Source organism: Pagrus pagrus, assembly GCF_965226575.1.
Source record: "Pagrus pagrus genome assembly, chromosome: 7".
NCBI lineage: Eukaryota > Metazoa > Chordata > Actinopteri > Spariformes > Sparidae > Pagrus > Pagrus pagrus.
Window position 1 is genome coordinate 13,789,222 of NC_140191.1, and position 23,256 is coordinate 13,812,477.

The 23,256-nt window shown below is 40.2% G+C and overlaps 1 protein-coding gene across 3 annotated transcripts; it reads right to left on the reverse strand.

Annotated features, from left to right (window-relative positions):
• Positions 1-916: 916 nt before the first annotated feature.
• On the reverse strand, positions 917-21,292 carry cers2b (ceramide synthase 2b). 3 transcript variants are annotated; one of them, XM_084358125.1, is made up of 11 exons: positions 20,621-21,292; positions 12,548-12,721; positions 10,329-10,446; positions 10,116-10,234; positions 7,842-7,899; positions 7,520-7,570; positions 5,882-5,974; positions 5,290-5,418; positions 4,789-4,895; positions 4,538-4,691; positions 917-2,757 (listed from the first exon to the last, which is right to left on the reverse strand). In XM_084358125.1, the coding sequence occupies exons 2-11, from the start codon at positions 12,718-12,720 to the stop codon at positions 2,611-2,613; spliced, it is 1,149 nt and encodes a 382-aa protein (XP_084214251.1). In that variant the 5' UTR covers position 12,721; positions 20,621-21,292; the 3' UTR covers positions 917-2,610. The 3 variants fall into 3 exon arrangements, with proteins under 3 accessions (XP_084214251.1, XP_084214249.1, XP_084214250.1); XM_084358123.1 differs by having other exon boundaries at positions 20,625-21,291; XM_084358124.1 differs by lacking the exon at positions 20,621-21,292 and adding an exon at positions 20,251-20,476.
• Positions 21,293-23,256: the final 1,964 nt, after the last annotated feature.

Sequence of the window (23,256 nt, forward strand, 5' to 3'; positions counted from 1 at the left end):
GCTGAGGTGGAGGTCCTGTATTTTGATCTATAACAATGCACTGTATTTTTTAAGATGATCACATCTTTGCATAAAAAATGCAAGGTAACTAGTAAGATAAAAAAAACAACAACTTACTTATGACATCTGTATCTGAGAAAATGAAGCATTTGAAATTCAGAAGTCTAACTGTGTGGTTGATTATATGGGGTTTTCCTCTCAGAGTGAATAGAATATTTCCAGTGGTGGAATGTAAATTAGTATATTCACTCAACTTTAGTATAAAGTCAAGGTACTTGCACTTTACTGAAGTATTTCTATTTTGTGCAGTGCTGTACTTCTTCTCCAGTACAATTCAGCAAATATTCTACTTTTTACTCCACTACATTTGTCTGACAGCTTTAGTCACAGGTTACTTTACAGATTACAACTTTTTATACCCATCCTGGTTGAAATTTGTAGATTTTGAATTTACGTTTTTCTGATAAACTAAATGATTAAGTGCTCCTTTCCTAAGTTGAGAACATTCTTATATTTAAGACAAATAAACTATTGACTTTTACATTCACATTTCTCACAGGACAACACAACAAACGTATGATGATCTTACAGAATATGATGCATTAATGTAGATTCAACAACCAAACAGTATATAGTCGTAAAATTCAATGCACACATTAATGCAGCAGCAATATTTTTCTATAACGTCAGATATAACTGTAAAAAACACTAACAAGGGCCATTTTACTGCAGAAACAGTATTTACTTTTGATACTTAAAGTACATTTTGCTGATGTTTATATACTTTTACTTAAGTGATGTTCTGAATCTTTGACTTGTAGTGGAGTATCTTCACCTGGTGTTTCAAGGGACAAAAACATGTTTAATGTTCTCATGTTTTATTTGTTGGAATTCAGAAACTTTACTGTCTGGTATGTCTGCAGACATGATGCATAAATAAGTAAAAAAACAACAACTTCAAATTGATTTCATCGTGATTCATGATCTTTACTTTTATTATTAATAACAATACTTAGTCATTAAACAAAAAAAAAAAATACAAAAAAAAAAATAAATGATAACACTGTAATTAGGACACAGCTGTTTCTTCTGTATCACTGGGGAAGAGAGGCTGCTGGTTGGTCTGGGTTAGTAAAAAAAGAACGCGGCGGTGGAATGAGGGTGACTTTCAAAGGAAGGTGATCTATAAAGAGGAGGCAGGTGAGTGATGGATGAGATGTGAGACAGGAAAGGAAAGGAGAGGACATGAAGACAGGAGAGAGAGCTTCCCATACATTACAGATAAGGCACTTGACGTAACAAAAAACCTTAAAGCGTGACATCAAAAAAAAAAAAAAACTATAACATTGAACTGCTAAAAATTGATTACAACATCTTTCATCTGGCTAACATCAAACAGCAATACCTGTAAACCCGTTTCATACACAGAATCATACCTAAAATCATGAGTCCAACCCAGGTTACCAAACATAACCCAGGCTACTAGGCAGTGAATTGAACAAATCTGGTTCATATTTATAAAATCTGGAAATGGTTGATTCGCGCCATTCCATTCTACTTAGTAACACTCCTGTGTTTCCACATCGCAGCCCACCTTCGCAGTGATTTTATTGAGTCATCAGTTTTCAGTGGGTGGCACCATCACATCAAGGCGATTCAAGACTCAACTGGTTCAAACAGCTTCAGCCAAAACCAGAGAGGAAAAACATTCAACACTAGCAGGAAGCTGCGATTTCTATTGCAGAGTTTCTGACTGCTCAAACAGCAAAGAGTTGAGAATCATTGCAGGTCAGACATCTATTGGAAGCAGGAATTCTACATAATCAGCTGGATTAAGAATTGAAAAATCAAAACAAGAAAGCGAGAATTATTCACTCCTTAAACCTGACAAGGCAGTCTACTTGATATGGCACAGGCCGCATTGGAGAGCGGAGGCACTCAGTCCTCCTGCAGGTTCTTACAGTATATAAGAGACTGTATGTTTGTGCAAAGACGTTGCAATAGCTGAACATTTACGTAATTGCATAGACAGAAAATTAGGGAAATAAATGCCCTGTTGTCTCACTTTCATAAAAATCACTGTCCTTTGTTCTTTTAGTAGGAAACAAAAAAGGTGCAACAACATAAAGCAACACAAGATTAAAGCAGGAAGCTTTAACATGGCGTTTTAACAGCCAGTATCTGGCTCTAAGGCACACAGAACAAGGAAAGCTAAAGAAGAAGCAGCATCACCTCCCTCCCTCGTCCACACTCTGCTCCTCTCCATTTTCTCACCTGTCTCTTTGAAATTCTGGGACCGACATCACACACCGACAGTGATATATTTTTCTCTGATGACAAAGCAAAGACAGCCATGCCACTTAATGTAGTGTATGTCATCTGTGCCCTCTAAAAGTACGAATGAATGTGTGTGTGAGTGTTTCTGTGTTGTGCAAAAGTAACAGTGTCAGATTTCCTCGAGTTACCTGCTGTTCTTTGTTTCACGGAATGACTCCCCCCTCCTGACCCACACCCCTTCTTGTTTCTCCTTCTTTTCATCCCTCCCTCTTGCTCCCCCACTGAGGGATATGAGTCCTTCTCACATTCTTTCGTCCCCACACTTGTTTGCTTTTACTCGGTCTTGCTGTGGTTGTTGTTGTGGACTGAGTGACCGTTCTGCACGGGTCCATTTTTCTTCATGTCCTTTTTAACCTCTTCCTCCTCCTCTTCTGATTCATCTGTTTCGTCTTTGTCACTCCTCTCATCGTCGACTTTTTCCTGAGAAAAAAAAAGATCATTTTAAAATGAGGCCGTTTAGAAAACACGTCATCAATCAAGGAGACCTTCCGCTCAAACTGTACCGGAGCTCTGGTCAGTGTCAGAACAGACTCAAACTGTCCAGTTGCATGATTGAAAGTGTTTGAGCGGACGTGCATGTGAATGTGCACAAGAGATCTGTAAGATGATGTGAGTTTAAATATTTCTAATGTTCTTTCTCAGCTTTTATGGATTATCTTCATATGCATTTGCAGGTTGTTCATATTTGTTTTGTAAATAGTGCTGGGTGAATTTTATTTATATAGCCATCACAAATAACATTGTTTCTAGGCAAGGGGCTTTACAATCTGTACAGTGTACAGCAAACCCCAAAAATATCTTTCACGGATGATAAGGACGTGAGCGCTTTAGTTTCTATTAATTTCTGGATTAATAAACAGAATCTTTCTCTTTCAGCACTGATACGTCAACCACCAGCTCCATTGCTTTCATTTCTTAGACTTTGAAGGGAGACCTAAGGGAAACAGCTGCATTTGTGAAAAAAAATCAAAACCTTTAATGGCTCCAAAAGGGACTGAGTGAAGTCTGAGTTGTCTCAAATTATCACACTTGAGGCAGCGTCGGTCGGGACTAGACTGCAAGTTTGCAAATAAAAGAGAAAAATCTTGGAATGGGGAGTTAGAAATAAGTAAGCCTACCAGACCTCTGGAGCCCACTCCTGAGCCGTACTTGAGGCTAGCTGCTTAAGGCTGTATTCAGACCAAATCAGGCAGAAACGGCAGCATGTTTAGGCTGCGGGACGTGCCGGGGCAAAAACACAAACAAAAACACAACAGAGCCGGCAGCAAAAAGGTTGGAACAGAATTGACTTTGAATAAGCGCTACCTGACGTCACATTGCGGTGGCTAATCACTTAAACTGGTGATCAAACTAGCAGAATGTCCAAAAAGACAATATATGGAGTGTAACAAACAACTCTTTGTACAATGTTGTTTTATGTGTATTCACTTAATTTGGTCTTGTGAAGCAGTTTTATAACCCACTGTAATGATATGCTACATGTTCTACTTTTATTCTGTGATCTATCGATACACATGCTGATGCTGATAGCATAGCAACATAGCAGCTTCTCCTTTGTTGGTGGTTGGCAAACTGATTTAAGGTGCATTACCGCCACCTTCTGGATTGACAGCAATGCACTAAAATTTCTAATTGAACTTTTAGCGGTCGTGTGGCGTTGTGGGTAATAGAGACACCAGGTTTTGACAAAGAAGGATGTGCGTAGGATGAAACAGACAGTCATCACTCCTTTCACAGCTTACAGCACAGGCGACACATGATACACTTTCAGGTTTCAGATCCTCGCCTTTGAAGAAACTGTTTCCAGCTCTTCTTACTCCAACAACAGTATTTTCACACGGTTTACTCCATCTGTCTTCAAGGGTTGGACCTCAGTTGACACTTCAACTGACGTGAACTGGCACTACTTTCTCTTTCAGCTCAGTTTATCACTTACACTTGTGAACACTTGTCAGCATTTTTCAACTTCCACTTCTTTTAGTGTTATAAAAGTTTCCACTGCAAATTTTCAGGGGGAATACATACACATTTTAATTTTTTTGCCCTTTCTAGGATTTTATTTTATCTTGTAAGCATTTACTGTATATTTGTTTTTAAATGGATGTTGGATGATGAAAACACGAGCACTGAAATGTCCATGACTTCATGGCTGAACAAACAGAATCTCAGGACTTTGCATAATATTTCTTTGTGTGCTTACATTGTTGGTGAGGAAGCGAACCGCTATGCGTATGATGAGGACGGCCCAGAAGACATGTAGACACTGCAGAACCATCAAAAGTCCGTTGAAAAAGTAGTAGCCAAAGAAAGGTTCATAGATGGTCACTGGGTAAACCCACGTACAGTAAATAATCCTGCAACAGAGACAGTGAGGAGTAAGGACAATGGAGATTAAATAACAGCCAGTTATATATAACATTAAAACAATTATTTAAAATGTGTTTTTTGTACCTGAATGGGAAGATGACCAGGCGAGTGACGATGAAGATTGCAGCAAATACTATAAAGATGTAGTTACAGGCATTTCGCCACCCAGCATAGTTAAACATCTTTGCAGACTGTCAGAGGGAGAAAGAAAGAAATCATTTGCTTTAACAGGATAGTTCAAGACAAATAGATTATATATCTAACCAATGAAAAATGGTTGTTGGTTTGCATATATCCTACTAAAGATAACCACAGTGTGGGCTCATCCACAAGGGGGCAGTGTTGTCATGAGGCTTTAGCTTAGTTAAGCTTTCATGGCACTCTGGATCACCTCAGTAGGGATGCAGCATGTGAACACTCAACAGCATTTTTCCTTTTTGCAGGGATAAACAGCATCAACATATGATCCATTCATATTTTCACATTCACTTTATGAGAAACATAGTTCACTGGTTTGTGTGCAAAAGTGTGCTAATCACAATACTACACGACTACACTAAAGTATTGCTTTTTGGAGACATTTACCTCGAGGAGGTAATCAGAGGAGTCGTGAACCAGCATGATGAGAGTTCCAGCTCGGATGTAGTTGACACACCAGGAGAAGCTGATGAGGAGGATAGTCGCTACATGGTGAACAATCTGCTCCTTGAAGTCCTAAAAAGGTGGAGACAAGGTGAGAAGAGACATGGTGGAAAATGTTGGGAATGTGTGCTTTAGTTTGGTACATGTTTTGAGTGGCAAATCCTGCTTAGAGGTATCTAGGTTATAACAATGTGCTGGAGGAACACACTGTGCCTCTTTGGTCAGATTTACCCCACTGTGCTCAGCTGACCACGGCCGAGCAAAGTCCAAACACTCACACACACACGTGTAACAACAGTCTAATGTCACACACAGTCCAGGCCAGATGTTAAACTGATCAGATGGTACAAACAGACTTTGTCTTTCTGTTACGCACAGTTAATCAAGATGTACTAACCATATGAAAGTGAAAAACAAAATTTCTGTCTGGATAAATTCAATTTTCTGTCTACTTCAATTTGTGTGTATATTTTCCTTCTGTTTCTGTGCAAGTGGTTTGTTTTATATCCGCTGATAGGAGAAGATGTTCACTCACTTTGCGTTTGACATCAGAAGCAACACTGAAGAGCAGAGAGCCGTAGAAACCCAGCTCGATCATGTAGTACCAATACTGAGACGGCAGGAGAGTCTGAAGGAGAGGAAACAGAGCTTTAATCTCAAAATTCATACAGCAACATGCACAAATAACTGTTGTCTATAACAAATGAAGCGCATTCAAATAGCTTGTTTTGTATATTTAAGAGCCCCAAAGATATTTAGCTGATTATTTAAAAAGACAAAAAAAAACATTTGTAACATTAACATTTGAGAGGCTGGAACTAATTAATTTTAGGCATTTTTGTTTTAAAAAAATTATGAAAGATGAACTTTATATAAAGAAGATGTTAAATTTGATTGGTTCAACACTGCAGGAATCCTGATACACCATGACTAGTGTATCAGGATTCCTGCAGTGTTGAACCAATCCAATTTAAGACCTTATTAATGAAATGTAATAACTTTTTCTCAGCCATATCCAGTCAAGTGACTGAAAACCAGCAGGGGATACATGCAAGTACATACATTTTTATTGATATTTCTATCACATTTCATCCGTCCTTCCCAGTTGCGATAATAATAATTTTAAGTACACCGTAAATTTTAAACGTTGACTTTTCTTTAAAAAAGGAAAACTGGAAACGGATAAGCTCGGAATAATCTTAAAACTATAAGACTATTTTATTTGGTAATTTTGAGGTGATCGATTAATATAACAAATCAATTCATAAGTCCTTAGGTGATAAGAAAGATGAAATTGTTACTAAGATTTAAAAAAGGCATCAAAAGGATGGTCAACACTTAAATTATTCACAAAACAGAATTAAAAAAAAGACTGAATAGGTACAGTATAAAAAAAAGTCAACAAGTATTTACACGTACAGTATTCTGTAATAGATCTAGATTATTGTCAAGGTGAAAAAGTGACACTCGAGTGCAAATATGATTTAGGCATCTACAGGTCTGATGATGTCGACTGAGACGCCACAAGAGAAGAACTGAAGAGCCTCCTGCTGCACTGTTGCACTTGTAGTTTTTAGATGTGTTTCATCTCCTAATAGCCAACAACCAAATGTAAAAACATTTTTAAAGGAGACCTATTATGCTTTTTATTTTTTTCCTTCCCTTCAGTGTGTTTTATAGGTTCTCATGCATGTAAAAGTTCTTAAAAGTTATAAAGCGCAAAGTCCGCACCAACGTATGCCCCTCTCTCCCACAGAAAACACAGCTCCTGAAGTGCCTGAAACGCCTCGTCAGTAGTCCAGCCTTTAATTCTGTGTCCTCTTGACATCACACTACGCCACCATGTCACACATTTGCTTAATTAATGGCTAAATTCAGGATTGAAGTGAAGCTAACTAGAAACTGAAAACACAACAGAGCCATCCGGAGATAAAGTGAGCGGTGCTGGCTCAGGCTTGTGAGAGCTGACCAATCAGAGGAGACTGTACATGTATGAGGAGGGGTCTTGAAGAGGTAGGAGCTAAAACAGAGCGTTTCAGGAAGAGGGAGAAAACTGATGTGTTGTACACCTATTCCAGTAGTTACCAAAAATAAAAACCTGAAAATGAGCAGAATATGTCTCCTTTAAAATGCCCTGGTGCATTCAGTGTGCAGAGCCATCTCAGACACTTACCAGCACAGGAAAGCCTTCCCACATCTCCTTCAGTTCATACAGCCAAGGTTTCTGGAAGGAGAGATGGGTGTGTGAATGAGACAGTAGAGCTCGAAAGACAGGTGTATTTATATCAACTGACTCAGCATTGCAATGAGTCAACACTGCCCCTCTCTGGGTGTGCGAGAGGAGAGGTCATCACAGCAAAAAAAGGCCGACTACCATGGAAACCATCAAGTTACGATGGCAGGGCAGACGAACGAGGACGTAAACATAAAGAGACGGGAGGTGGAGGAAGAGGAGGTGGAGGAGGAGGGGTCGAGGTTAACATGGCGGTACTCACATCGATGAGGGCGGCCAGGCCAGCAATGAAAGCAAGAAGGTAAAAGGTAAATCTCCAACTGCAAGAGAACACACACACATACAAACACACTTTCTACTCAGTCAATGGGGAAGAGACAGTAGACACATTATCTACCAGCAGACACAGAAACGCATCACACGCACAAACACACGCACAGATATTCTCGCAAACACACAAGAGTTGCAAGTTGGAAAGAGATGCGGGGCTGAATGAGCAGCCTGGAAAAATCTGGTGAACTACACTGAGAATGTCAAATCGGGACACACACCCACCCACCCACACACACACACACACACACACACACACACACACACACACACACACACAGCCTCACACAGCCACAGCGAAACACATGGTGACAGACAATGAAAGCTGTCAGACACTATCCTCCCTGTTAATATCCTGTAACAGAGACAGTGAGGGGTCATTCCCACTACAGCCAGGTGTAGAGAGGGGATTCACACAGAAAGCAGAGCAGCAGCAGAGACAGACAGAAAGAGAAAAAGAAGAAGGTGAACGCATATAATGAAGAGACAGTGAGAGTGTGAGAGATACACCAGCGGGGGGAAATAAGGGAGAGACACAGACAGCCTGTTGTGTGCACATAAACAATAGACTGATTCAGAAGGGAAATGTCGTAACATGCACAGCGAAAGACACACCACAACCGGGGAGTGACAAACATGCAGTCACATGCACACACACGCACACACACTCACTCACAAGCATCATATGCAGGACTAGTTTAACATAAACAGGATGCGTAGAACATCTTCTTGGAGATTAAAGGGTCACTTCACCAAAATTACAAGAAAAAAAAGAAATAATAAAACCTTTAGTAGAGTAGTTTTGATTGTATGTGTTCAGTTTTGGGGAACTTCTCTGACATTTCTGCCATAACACAACGGAAATAAGTCACTAATATCACTTAAATCATGTAAAATTAATCAGCAACAGTGTCACGATTAACCTGGATAAAACAATGTAGATGGTAACAAAACCAGTCTCAGCCGGTGGACTTAGGTTCACATTTTTTAAGTCTGGACTTAAATCAACAGTCACTGCAACATGTTTTACTTTTGTGATAATTCCTCCTGTTCATACTGACCATTAAAAGTTCCTTTCTTAATGTGCTTGAAAGTGAAAGGGGGCAAAATCCAATGTCTCTCTTTCTGTGTGAAAATACAGATGGGTTACACTTTAAAGGCTAAACCTCCTAGATTGGTAACCCTCTCCACTCTCCCATAGATGTCATTAAGCCCTCGTGTCCGATATGGAAGCAGCTGCATTTGTCATGTCTCTCCACTCATTCATTCAGGTTTTTCTAATATGAGGCTTCATGAGGAGACCAACTCAAGTAATGATTTTCCAAAGTTAAAGCTTTTTTGTACAAAATTCCGCAAAGTAGATATTTTCCCCCATCACTTCCAATGGAAGAAGTGATTACAGGAGGCATGTGGGCGCCTGATTATTGTTTTAAGAGGCTCATTATGTTAAACTGAAACATAATGTGCTATAAAAAAATGGAAATTCTAATGTCTGCATTTCCATGAAAATGAGCAAGTCTGTCCGCTGAGGAAAACCTTTTGGTATGTCTAAAGCAGTGGTTCTCATAGTCAGGTTCAGGTCTTGAGGGCGTTCCAGGGGGGAACTAGATAATTTACTCATATCGGACACTCAACTGTGGTTTTATTTCTTCTTGTAATTTGGGTGAACTGACCCTTTAAGTCACATGAAAAGCTTTTATGGATCTGCCGACAAACATGAACAATGATCGTGACAATGACGCTAATAAAAACCATACAGAGACATCATACATTGAACACATGCACATCACTGAATGTCAGCCTGAGTATCACTCCTCACGGTGCTAACAGTATGATCCTAGCTGCTGCTTTCTAAGTGTCATCTGTTGCCACAGTGTGAATCCTGCCAGCTGACATCAGCTACTTTCAGCAGCTTCGTATTATCAGGTGTTCATGCTGTTGGTTTAGCTTCTGCTACAGTTAATGCTCACACATAAAAATAACCAACAGTGGTGACAGAGCCCTGGGCTAATGAGTGTGTGTGTGAGGAGAGTGCGGGCTACAAGCATGGTAGCAGCATTGTAATGAGTGCATGTTAAAAATAGAGGGCTACTTTTGCCCTCAGAAATGTGCTCATATAGCCAGAGGAACGCAAGGCTGGGCAGCTGATGCGACCTAGCCCTATGGAAGTGTGTTTAAAAGTGTGTGTGTTTGCGTGTGTGTTTACCTGGCCTCTCGAAACTTTTTGAGCAAACTCGGCCTGTCCTGGTTCCTTCGCCTCCTGAACCATCGCTGCACTTGTCTTTCTGAATATCCAGTCTGCTTGCAAAGACTTGCTATTGAAGTCTGAGAAAAGCACAGGGAGGTCAAAGATTTAAGCCTCCTGGCAACGCACATAGCATGGTACTGAGTCTTTTTAATAGTGTGTGCAAACACCTACCTGTGTGGGGTTTTTGGTAATGTTACAGTAGTAGGACTCCAGTGCGGGGTTGTGAGGGGCTTTGAGCCGTGTCGTCTCTTTTACCCCGAGCAGAGAAGCCAGGGGTGTTGCCACCGTCCTGCAATCACACAAATAGGTTGACGAGGTTAAAAGGAGACGAAATGTAGAGAAATAAAAGAAAGCATAGATTCAGTGCAGGGTGACATCATGGAAACTCTGATGTAAATTACCTAAATGTGAGCTAGAGAGTAATTATAACTATAAAAGCTAAGGTTGATGCACTGTAAGTCAGGCAAGAAGACAGTGTTAAATACTAAATTTACATTGTGCAATGAAGGCCTCATTAACTTTGTTTACATGGACCCTAATATTCCACTTATAATCTGAATACTAGCCCAGTCACCATAAAAATGCCTCATGTAAGGACCTCAGTCTGAAGAGACTGGCCCAATCCAGCTCGTTCAGAAGGAATTTTCAACTGGGATGAGAGGAGTGATGTAAACCTTTGATAATCCATTCAACAGGAAAATATTAGCACCTAATAACCATGTGAACAAGTAATCCGATTGTTTCTCTTTGGTTGAAATAAATAAACTCTTTCTATGCATGTCTGGGGTGGTAACAAGAGGTTGGGGTGACAGCAGGTGACGTGAACAAGTTTTTGAGAATAACAGAAACATGGTGGTAGCAAAACAAAACAGATCAGTGACTGATAAAACTTTTTTGTTGGAGACCATAAAATATTTACAGACTGTTGAAAGAAAAACTGCAGAAATGCCAGTTGTTCTATCCAACTATGGCAAAGGCCTGACCCGAACTTCAACGCCTTTGATTGACTAGTATTTGTTGCCTTCACTCAGTAGGGTGGATCATGACCTTGCTATCACAGGATTCATAATTTCGCTCCCAGGACAGGATGTGGGTCCATCTTGAAAATTGTGTTAACAGGTGGAACCCATTCTTCTTCTTATTATTATTATTCTGTTATATTTCCGGCAGATTAGACACTTCACAGTGGACACAACCACTTTTTGTGCCATGTCAAAAAAATATATTTTCATATTTAAGGTTTTTGTGCATTTGAAAGCACATCTTATCTGATCATTTCATTTAGCATCCAAGTAAACAGTTTAGTTGGAGTCTTTAATCGGGTTGATTTCAATCAGGTCGAAGAAACACTGTTCATATTGTAAATGCAGCTACTGCCATTTGAAGCACGTTTGTCTCAATAAAGTGCACTCTTCAGGATTTGCCCTTTGAAATTGTTTGTCCTGATAACCCATGTTAATGTTTGTTAATTGGATAAAACTCACTGCGAGGCTCACAAAAAATTAGCTGGCCATTGCTCAAAAATGTATTTCCTCAAAAATGGAAATAAGAATGGGCTCTCTGAAATTAATGGCTGCATAGCCGTAAAGAAAATAACAAATTGTTTAAGGAACTAAAGTAAAACATTTTACAAGACATTCAACTTTTTTTTGATTAAATGCAAAACCTCCCAAGTACCAGACTGATTGTACCCCTGTTTAGTCTTCCTGTATTGAGGACTTTATTTTGTTGTTACTGTATATAGTGTCTAACTGATGTTAATTTTGATTGGCCTATTGTTTGTTGTCTTGTTCATTTGATACTGTCATCTGCTGGTTATATACTGTGTGTTCACATATTTGGTTTTTGAAAAGCAAAATAGAATATTCAGAAAATAAAATAAAATTGGATAATACTGATATTCTTCTGTCTTATGACATTTCTCAAGTCTCATTATAATTCATCTCTCTATGACTGGATGGGAGGTCAGAATAAAAACAATGATGAAGAAGAGAGCTTCTTTGTATCAGCAATTACACGTAGGTGGAGGTAACAATTGTCTGATGGCCAAAAGATTAGCTACAAATAACAGGAACACTGTACTTGTGTGAGAAACAATGTGAGTCACTTTTCATATTATAAAGTCGGGCACAGCATGGAAAGAATCAAATAACTGCTGAGGGAAAAAAAGGAAGATATAAACTGCATTCTGGAGTAAAATAATGTAATTAGAGGTCAGAGGATGAGATAACTGATGGGCAGACTGCAGGAGAAAGAAAAGGAGGAGACGGCAGCAGTCAGGGGAAAAAGACAAGAGTTGGACAGGGCAGAAGGACGGAGACAAATGTGTAAATATAGAGGGAAATGAATGTTTCAAATATCGAGTAAAACAGAGTGAAAAATGGACTGACCTTTCAAAGATCTGACGGACAACAAGGAATACGAGGGCGATGGGCAGCGCCACCCACAAGTCACGGGCCTTGGCGTATACTCGTCCATCCCGGTCCTCCAGGTCGGCCCAGCCCAGGCCCTTCGGAAACCAGAGCCGCTCCTGCCAGAACCATTCGCTCAGCTCGGACATCATCCTGAAACACAAGACACGCAAGGAGTCAGCAACAACTCTGTGGTTTTATTAGGCTGTAAAGACCAAAGATACACATGTTGTGAAGGCAGAATCCACACCCTGAAGAAAAAAAAATGTGGATATGGTTCCACCTAAAATGTGAATGCAGTCTATAGGGGCTTGCTTTCTTTAAAGGGAGCAGCTATACAGGCCTGGCTGTGTATAAGGGAAGACATCTGTGATTAGGAATGTTTGGTACCGTGTAATTAAGAGAATTAGACGATGGTACAACTCTTTCCTTCTCACTGGAAGCCCGGCTGTAGGTTTTTCCTAATGCATAAAACAGCTCAAGAGGCCCCACGTGAGGGAGGAAAACTCAGACCAACCACCGAGCTCGGCGCTTTCAACATCAGCACTCTCCTAAACAGTCGACAGCAGCTGCATTTTTTATTCAGCGAGTACAGAGTTGAATATTTCTGCTGTTAAACTCAGGGAGTGGCAGAGAGAGTTAAAGGAAGAGTGTCTTAGGGGATGTGAGTCATGATTCAGCCATATGTGTAGAGCAGCGGGGGCGCCCCAACATACTCCGTCTCTGGAGTCCCCTCGCAGATCTACAGTAACTCCCCTTTTGACTCACTGCAGCTGTAAATGCCAAAGCCCTGTAACCGCTCCACTTCCACTCCCAACCCCACCCTGCTGCTCACTGCCAGTAATCAAGAAGGATTCCCCCTTTGGCCCGCAGTCCCAAAGCTATGTGTAATGCTCTCTCTCCCTTCACTCTTTAAGAAACCTCTTTAGGAAATGCAGCTGAAATTAGACATGGGTGTAAAGAACTGTGCTCCATGCATAGGATTCACAAAAACAGTGAACTTAATTTACTTAAATAAAGACATATTTCCAACAAAACTTTTTCTTTTAACAATCACTTTCTTGAGTAAGCCTTTGTCCAACAAAATGTCAGAAAATTGCAATAAATGATAAGAACCATTAGAAGTATTCAGCTTAATATCATTGAAGACTAAGAAAAACTAAACTGTCTCTGGCATTTTTGCTAAAGAAATCATTTAAACAATTAATTGATTAATTAATTGCACAGTATGTAATTTCTGCCACTAGGGGGCTCTGAGTCAAAACAAAAAAAAACAAAGGATGTAGTTTGATGACGACCTGAAGTAGAGCAGGATCATGGAAGTTGCTCATTGAAAATGATGAAACTCTAATTGAGGTGACTCAGGCAGAAATGTTAATGGACAAGCTAATTTACTGAAGTTTTATTCACATTATGTTTAGTCATGTTCAATGACTTCCTCCCTTCTTCTTTCTCAAATTACAGATTTCTCTGGGTTTGAACATTGTTGGAAACATTTAGGATAATGTAAGTACAAAACTTAAAATATATAACAAAGCTCTTTACGTTTTAATGTAGAACTTTAAAAAGTCCCCCCTCGCTAGTCAAAGAGGGGGGCCAAAGTTCGTCCCCTGCAATACCTTCAATTTTGAGGTAAAAATGCTCTCTAATTATAAAGAATATCTATTTTTCATTTTCTAATGGTACGTGTCCACAGGATCCATCGTTTCTACACTTCCCATTCATAGCTGTGCAATTCATTAGCGTAGCACCACCTGTGGAAATTCCTGAAAAACTATAAAAACTAACCTTAATCAACGTAAAATGAAGACAGATTCAGCAACTGCATGGCTCATTTCTTGCCTAAAATGTCAGAAACACATTTCGCAGAGCTATTTTAATAACATAAGAGAACATTTCCCAACAAGCCGCCGTGTTGGTCCGGTTTGAAATTCCCAGAGCACACGGCCCACGAGTGGCATACGTCCAATCAGATGCAGCCAGTAAGTGCAAGGTCGTCCGAGAGTGTCAAGCACGGAAGTGTCGCGATTTGGTTGGCATTTTTATACACAAAACTAGGGCTGGGCGATTAAAAGATCTTGTTCATTTTCATGATAAAATGTTCCATGATAACAATGATAAATTTATGACATTTATTTTTTCGATAGTTATTTTTGAGTCCGTTTTCCTTTAACTAGAAAACACTACATCAACAGCCAATCACACAGCAGAGAAACAATGCATGTGGTTGATACATGTTTCCGGCCCCTCCCACTCACAACAACTCAGAATGACGGTCACCACCTGTCTGGTCCGTCTAGCGACACCGAGTGCGAGGAAACTGCGAGAGACAAAGAAATTGTACGGAGGAAATGTCATACCATTCAGGTTATTTAGAAATAGTTCGGCTGCCTGAAGTCTGACAAAGGAAAGACCAGCATTAGGTGCAAAATGTGTCGCCGACCAGTCCTCAGCAGAACTGGAAACACCACCAACCTCTTCCATCATCTCAAAAGGTACCGTCCCAAACAGTACTCCGAAAGCATGAGTTTGCGCTCTCACGCTAGCGTCAGCCTCCCCTCAAGTAGCCGCCAGCCCAGTCCCACTACTTCTACTAGTCAAAACTTCAGTTCAACCAACAATTGCCGCTGCTTTTTCAGCAATTACCCCATATGAGCAGAAACCGAAGCGACACAAAGACAGAACCAGCGCAATTATGTACTGTATCGCTAAAGATATGATGTCTATAAGCACGGTTGAAGGGTAAAGTTGGAGGAGCAGCTCAGAGGTGTCACCGTTGATCTGTGGTCTGGTTGCACGTCCGAACCACATCAGGTCTTACAGAACAGGAGGCATTAAAAAAGATTTTTGCTTATATAAAAGTATAAAATTGTCAAATTATTGAAATCAGCAACCAGATATTCCCCAAAAGCTTTCTGTATTTACAAATCATTTTCGTTGGTGAAAAATAAGTACTGTATGACTCCCAGGCCTTATCTTGGTCTTAGTTCCTGCATCTAAAAAAACAAATTAAGATCAGCTCTTGATGTTTGACGCTGACAGAGGACGCCCTCAATCCTAAAGATCTAACCTCGTGCTGCTGCTGGTTGTAGCCTCTTATACTGTCATGAGACGGTGTCATGGTTGAGTGTGGCAGTTGTTTTCCACATCATGTCATGTTAGTCATGGCCCCTGTTTCCTGTTGCAACAGCATGGCTTTCCCTTCTCTCTCCCCCCTCAGCACAGGTGGTGGTGGATGGGAAGGGTGACATATTTTTTCCCAGTGAATTTGCCAACTCTTCCAGTTCAGTAGCACAACATCTCACTTCTCCTGGAGTGTCCTGCCAGATCTTGTGAGCTCTGCTGAACAGCGTGTTTTGTGTGATCTCACCAAAGACAGAGCACAAATAAAGATGGTTGCAATAGCAGAAAAAGTTATATTTTGCTTTTTCTGCTGAGTGCAGGCGATTTAGGATTTGTGAGGATATTTTTAGGCTTTCTGGCTGAGATCATCCAGTGAATTCAACATGTTCAAACTCTTTTCTCCACACAGCTTTCCTAACATCACGTTCCATTGGCCCGCAGGATCATATGACCACACTCTGACCATTTCCAAAGGTCCAATAAAAGTAAAGGATGCCTCTGGCAGGGGAGGGAGAGAGGAAGTTGTCTGACTGTCTCCCCTCGCTCTCCCTCAGTATGAATATACATTACACGGATGTGGTGATTGTAAACAGAGATCCAGCTGCAGTCGGGCAGAGTACAGTTCCAGATGTTACCGATATGCTTCCTTGTTTACAAACCTATAATGCAGTTTCTCAAAGAAATGAATTAAATTAAGGAAAAAACCTAAACAGACCAGACTGTAACCTGGTACAGAGTGCAGGAATATGTGGAGAATGTAAACATACTGCCACCGTACAGAGGGAGCGGTCCAGCTGCCCCATTCACTCTTCATGCATGAATTACACCTTATGGAGTTTTACAGTCATCCAACACTTTGTTTATCTAAATGATAGAAGACTGAGTCGACTAGAGGAAACATAAGTCATGAGACAGTAGCAACATGCTCCTGACTGTGAGTCACTAATAACATGCCAACTCTGTGTCTATAACTACCCATTTGCTCATATCTGTCCATACTTAAGTTGCTCACTGACAGCTGACTCATTGTTTTAAAAATGTCTAGGAGACAGAAGCAGATAAATCAGACAGCTTAGATGGGGAATACTGTGGAATACTTTATATGAGGTCAGTTTTCAGAACCTCAGTTTGAAGGTTTGATAAGTCCGAGCCAGAATGGCACATCGACGCCATGCTGATATTGAAAGAGGTCGCAAGACAGGAGTCAAAATGGTGGTGAGTCAGCAAGTAAGTCTGCAGCCCTGAATCATTTCCTGACCTTGAACTAATGGTATTGAGACATGAAGGTACTGACGATAGCTGTGATATTTTAGAAATGAGGTACTGATATCCTGTTAATAATACACATGATAGTATAGTGTAAATAATCCAACACCCCTTATATCATTTCTGTTTCTTTACGTTCTCAGGTTGTCATAGTAGGTGGCGGTAATGCACCTTAAAGCAACATTATGTAACTTTTTCAACTTAAAATAACAGCTTCAAAATCATGTTGATGGTACAGTGTCTTGTAATTGGGTGAATGGTTTCTCTGTCTCAGCCACACCATCAAAAAATAGTTGCCGATTAATTTAACAGTTTACATCTAATCAATTAATCATCGCAGTTCTGTCGTAATGTATTTCATTATCAGCAAGTTTGTGAGACAAGTAATGTTTTTTTTATTTTCTACTTAATTTCTACTGCTTACTACATCATCAGTGGAGTCTCGAGATTGGTTCCCCCCATGTGAAAGCGTGTTTTCATCAGATGTACTTAACCCTTTACATACTCGTCCCTTTACATACTGTTTAGATTTACACCACAAGTCTTGCAAAAAATTTTCCCTGAAATGTTCGTGAGTCTTAAGGCGACTCACACATACAGGAAATGTTCCTGAACATTTCAGGGATCGACTGCATGTGTAAAAGGGGCTTTAGAGTACTGACTGAAATATGTCTCTAGAACCAAATAAAGACCCGTCAAGTTCTGTACATTTGAATTATGTTGGTCAAAGTCTAAGTCTTTAATCACATATTTCCCAAATAGAAACAGAACATCTTGCTAAAATTTAAAAGGAAAGGCAAAAAAAGGGGCAAAGTTCTTGTTGGATTATTCAAATCAAGAGATCTATAAATAGAAAAGTGGTTCTGTCATAAAACTTTTTTTCCCTCATTGTAAGGCAATAAAAAAGCAGGCTACCGTTGGCTTTCAGTGCCAAAGCTCAGGTATCATATTAATACCAGCATCACACGTTTTGAAATGACACACAGCTGTGGTAATTATCTCTCAGCCATGCAAAGAAAATAACGACATATGCACATTTTACTGATAAATCTGTGGGTAAGCTTTCCTGTCAGAGCTGATAACCTTTAACACATTTAATTAGCATGTTATTTAGTTTAGCATTACAGATTATAGCTGAAAAGATTAGTCAGTTAACCTATCAACAAAAAAATGATGCAACAACAATATTTGATGATTTCTTTGTCATATATGATAGAAAATGGATTGAATTCAGTAAAGGGATACATTTTATATTGTTTATTTAATCATTTTCCAGTTAAAATGATTCATTTGGGAAAATGCTTGGTTGATTTATCAATAATAAGAATAATCATAGTTACAACCCTCGTTTAATAGCTGTTTTACTGTGAGTTAGACACTTACAAGAGTAAAATGTTTGATGGAAACAATACATAAACGTAACACACTGGTGCAAACTTCTGGCACCTACAGGACCATCAAGTTGTAGCTGTGCCAACAACATTAACAGTCAAACTGTAGATTTCAGTAGGTACAAGTTGCTGATTAAGTATGTCAACCTCCTATACTGACATCCTTCATCTCTTGTGTTCCCAGTGAAAAGTATTACATATTGAATGCACATATTGTGGCAGAAAGTGGTAGTTAATGCTTTCTGCACATGGTTCATTATCTGTAACTCAGGTCATGCCTTCTGAGGGTGAGTCACACACACATCCTTCACATTTTTGACTTTCCTCTGGATCTTGTTCTGACTGAAAACACTTTAGTGTAATGTCATTAAAGTAGAAGATGATTGCAGGAAACAGTAAACTGCAAGTGGGAGAAAACATGAAAATCATCCCAAGGGCAGACAGCTGGTCTGTAGTGATCTGTTTCATCACTGTTATCCAATCTTCTGTGCTTTAGAAGAAAGTCAACTTGAATACCTTTGACACCGATCTGTGACCCTGATGAATTATTAATGGCCTGATTCAATCAGTCAGCAGGCTGATTTGAATAGGCCTGTTCAGGAGGTGTGAGGGTAATATTGTCATGCTGATTCTTTACTGACTGGATGCAGGCCAGATCTGCCCATTGTGTAAGTAGCTACCTTGCCCAGAGCACTTAGATTGGCCCCTGGAGATGTGTGAGGGCTATTCTTTCTGTTGAGTGGAAGCTCTGAAGGTAATGATCATCCAACACTGAGGTAATGCTGTGCACAGATCGATCATGTCAGAGATTTACATAACTTTGAATGAATGGTAGTACATGCAAACGGTTACAAACAAAACAACAGTATTTCTTCTACGTCCCCAGGACTTCCAATGGCTTAAGTGGCTACTCATTAATACCTTTACAGCCACCGTATCATAATTTATAGGTTGTTGTTCCCTAAATCTTTTAAAAATGCACTATAACTGCTTTTCCACCAAAATTAGCAGGTCTACACAGGTTTTTTTAAATGAGGGTTTCCAATTTGGAAAGTCTAGAAGAGCCGCATGATTAAATGATTTAATCCCCATTCAAGTTAGCCAGGTGCTAAACCAGAAGTTAGGTCGGCCTGCAATCCAGGTATTTTCATACCTGGGAAGTTGAGTTTGTTGGCTTCAAAACACCACTGACCAGCTTCCATAGGAATCAACGGGGCTCTGCCTCCAACACTGTGTCCAGTAATAAAACATCCTTGAATAGACCACATCCCAAATTCCTTATTTACGCGCCACCCCCGATGTTGATAACGCCTCATCACTCCACGCGGTGGAATTTAGCATGTTCACATGGGTCTTAAGTTGAGCCGAGGTGATAAAAACCAGTGTCTGCTGCATAGTCAGTTGACTTGGGTGTAAATGCCCAGTTTACACACTCCCATTACACACAGAAGCCTGATCTTCACGGGTATAAGTGGGATTTTTGACCAGTGGAAAAGGGGTATATGTAGTTTTGAAAAAGAAATTCTAACTCAGGAAAAGGTAATAATACAAACTCAGAAATATGTATTTGGTGTACAGAAGGGGTCGAATATAAGGACAATCAGACACAAATATAAATTGAATGAAATGAAATTGTATTGTCCTGTTACAGTTTATTCAGTTTCTTCAGTCCTGAAAATCAACGAATTAAGATTTTCCTCCTCTGATTAAAATGTCTTCCCTTTAAACTACATAATGCACCTTTAGATGTAGGTGTTCTCCTGTCACAGTGGTCTTCACTAGCTTCAATGGAGGGAGAAGAGCTAACAACTCTGTCAACAGGAGAGGTCCCAAACCAAAACAAATCACCATAACGTTAATTAACAACAAAAATAATTTAAAATGGTCGACATGTAATCTCACCTGGCATGCCTCCGTCTGCCGCAGCTGCCTGTGACCTGCGATAACGTGACATCTTTTGGTGCTAGTTAGCAAACTTTACAAACCGACCCTCCACTGGGCCACACGCCAGCCAGCCCCCCTCTGTCCTCGTGTGAGACTCCAAATGTTGACGACTATGAACGTACTTTCATTTAGCAACAACTCTTGACCGCCATTTATGCGTTTAACCCCGCACAGGGCCCTGCGGTGGGCTATTTAATTAACCGATTCCTTTATGAATGCGTAATGACGTCGCAGGGAAGCGAGGCTGCGGAGCCTGCGTGCCCCGTTAACCCACTCACGCGCACATAAACGAATAACGTCCCCCCGCCGACATGAAAGTGAAACGTACTTACTTTGGTGTTTCTCCTCGTAGTGAAGCGAGATATGAGGCCTGCAGGAAGAAAAAGAAATGTTTTGGTCTTTTCCCTACAAAAAAGTCGTCCTGGTCCCCACCTAGCTTGCTAGCTAAAAAAAAAAAAAAACCTAACGGTCCTGTGAAGAGAGCCCAGCCCGCTGACTGAGCTCAGAAGGGCGCAGTGAAGAGTCCAGAGTTCAGTATCCGGGATGAATTTTACATCTTTCCATGGAGCACAAAGTTTGTTCTTCCTCTTGATCAAAACATTGATGTTGGGTGAAAAACAAGTTGGGAGAAAATGTGAGATGCTGCAATGCGACCGGCAGTTTTTCCCCTCCCAACGAACCTCTCTCTCTCTTCTCGCTCGCTCTCTCGTCGTGTCCCTGCTAATTTTTTCCCCCCAAGTTGTGTCCCCGGCTGTCCGCGGGGTCCGTCTGGGTGTCTGGCCGGGCAAGAGGAGGAGGTCGGGCCGGCACGAGTGCGGACTGAGAGGAGCAGACAGATGGGAGGAGTGAGTGAGGGGATAACGGAGAGGGAGGGACGCGGATGACGTCCAAGCACATGAGAGAGCATTTGGCTGACACACACACACATCCGCATTTTGTTTCCGCTCGTAGAAAAGTTTTGCCCCCCTCCTTTGTGCAGAGGCGAACTGGGTTAATGGGTACCAGACCCCTGTGGTCTAGTTCATCTTGTTTTTAATCACACAGCCCTTCATTTTCTGTCATCTCGTCTTCTCCTTGATGATAAAAACAACTTCTCTCTCGGTTGTGGAGTCCCAAGCTTTTTGCCCCAGCTTCACTTTGGCTGACCTTTGACCTCATTATTTGCAAACGTAGCACAATCACTTACTGTGAATATTCATCTGAATGTAAAATTCAATTTATTAATTGTTATGAATCATACTATTTCTATAACAGCATATTACAGGTGGTGTTTATCAATCTGTTTTTCTTAATAATAATCTCACTTATTACACTAATCACACATATTTTGCACTACATTTCTATTATTTCTTTAGATATGTAATCACCCAACAACTGCACTCTTGATATGTCTTACTGACACCACCTCATATTATCTCCAGCCTGTGGAACAGATATGTTGTAGTGGCGTAGTTTGTCGGTGATATTTGCATAACAGATGCTGCTCTTTCCGCCACAGAGTTTTTTCAAAGGGGAATTGAGCAAAGGTTAGAGTGCTATCCTAATCACCTATGAACTATAAGACAAGCATGTGGGGGGTTTTACTGACATAATAATGCACAGTGACTTAAGGTCTGACTAACCTCGAGATTATTCTAGATAGTAACAGTTTGCACACATGTGAGGGTTCAATGGACAAGGTCAGTCAGTCAGGTTGCCAATGATTCTCAAATTAACCACAATACCCCTGGATCCTGCTTGATATTTACATTTATCTTAAAAATTAATACATGGATAAAATTCTATGTTTTCCCGTTAAAAAGACCTAGACCAAGAAAAGGAAACGTTTTTTACCTATATGGTTATATTAGGCTTTTGATTTTCAACTCACCAGTGGGTCATGGGAGATCTTTAAAGGTTGCAACCATCCCACAACTGCCTCATAAAACATCTTATAGATACAATATGTTCATTGTTCATACTCAAAATAAAGAGGGGGTAGCATATCATCGGAGTAACTGCTGCTAGTTAGCCCGGTTAACCTTTCATCTATCGCCTGAACTGGGAGCTTGGAGCACAGGGGGAGTGTTGGTGTTTACACTGGTAGCACATGAGCATTGATTTGATAACTGATTAACATGCTAACTTCAGTAGATATCCCCGCAACACAATACATGCAAAACATCAAAAGTTTTATTTCTTCACAGTCAGTTGATAATTATAGTTAAAAAAATAATAATTCTTAAATATTACACCTTTAATAGTTCAGTTAAAGAAATATTTTGGAATTAAACTTAAAATAATGGCCATTTGAGATGTTTTCTACCTTCATATGGATGCATGTTCAATGAATATGCTTCACAATCACAATGACCTCAATCAATACACACTTCAAATTGACCCCTCCTTATTGGTGTATATAACATAATAATACATTTGTTATTGACAATGAAATAACGTCTTTTCTTGAACTATATGTTTTCTTCAACTTTGCACTCCAAGTGCGATTGAAAAAGTCTGAAAACCACAGGGCAAGACATGTTGTGAATCCAGGTAGGGAGTTTTTCTTCGTCTCATGCATTTGATTGATCCTCTTATTAAAATACTGTCTTACACAATCATCAAGCTCAGTGATAATTCATCTGGACTCATAATTTGGTCTGAGCACGGACCAACTTATTAAGTTCTTTCTCTTTTGTTGAATTGAAATGAGATCAGGTCATAGGGGGAAAACATTAGGAGAATTATTGTCCCAGAGGGAGGAGAGTTTACCGGAGCCGTGCTCTCAAAGATAAAACAAATACATCATTTAATTCTGCTGATAGTAGCCTAAAGTAGCCCACTCCCATAAACGAATACAGCAGATAACAACAGGCTTGGCACATCAGCATAATGTGGGTGAATACTCTCTCACTCTCTCTCATTATCTGGTTACATGCGTTGTACTTACGCCCCCTTCTGGTCAGAAGACTGATGTGCGCTCTT

Bases quoted from the DNA above. Each gene is read 5' to 3' on its own strand.
- cers2b (XM_084358125.1), bottom strand. From the start codon at position 12,720: ATGATGTCCGAGCTGAGCGAATGGTTCTGGCAGGAGCGGCTCTGGTTT. The intron at 10,447-12,547 runs GTCAGTCCATTT...GTGTGATTGCAG, and splicing joins GTCCGTCAGATCTTTGAAAG to GACGGTGGCAACACCCCTGG. The intron at 4,692-4,788 runs GTACAAAAAACA...TCTCTGTTGCAG, and splicing joins CTGGTCATCTTCCCATTCAG to GATTATTTACTGTACGTGGG.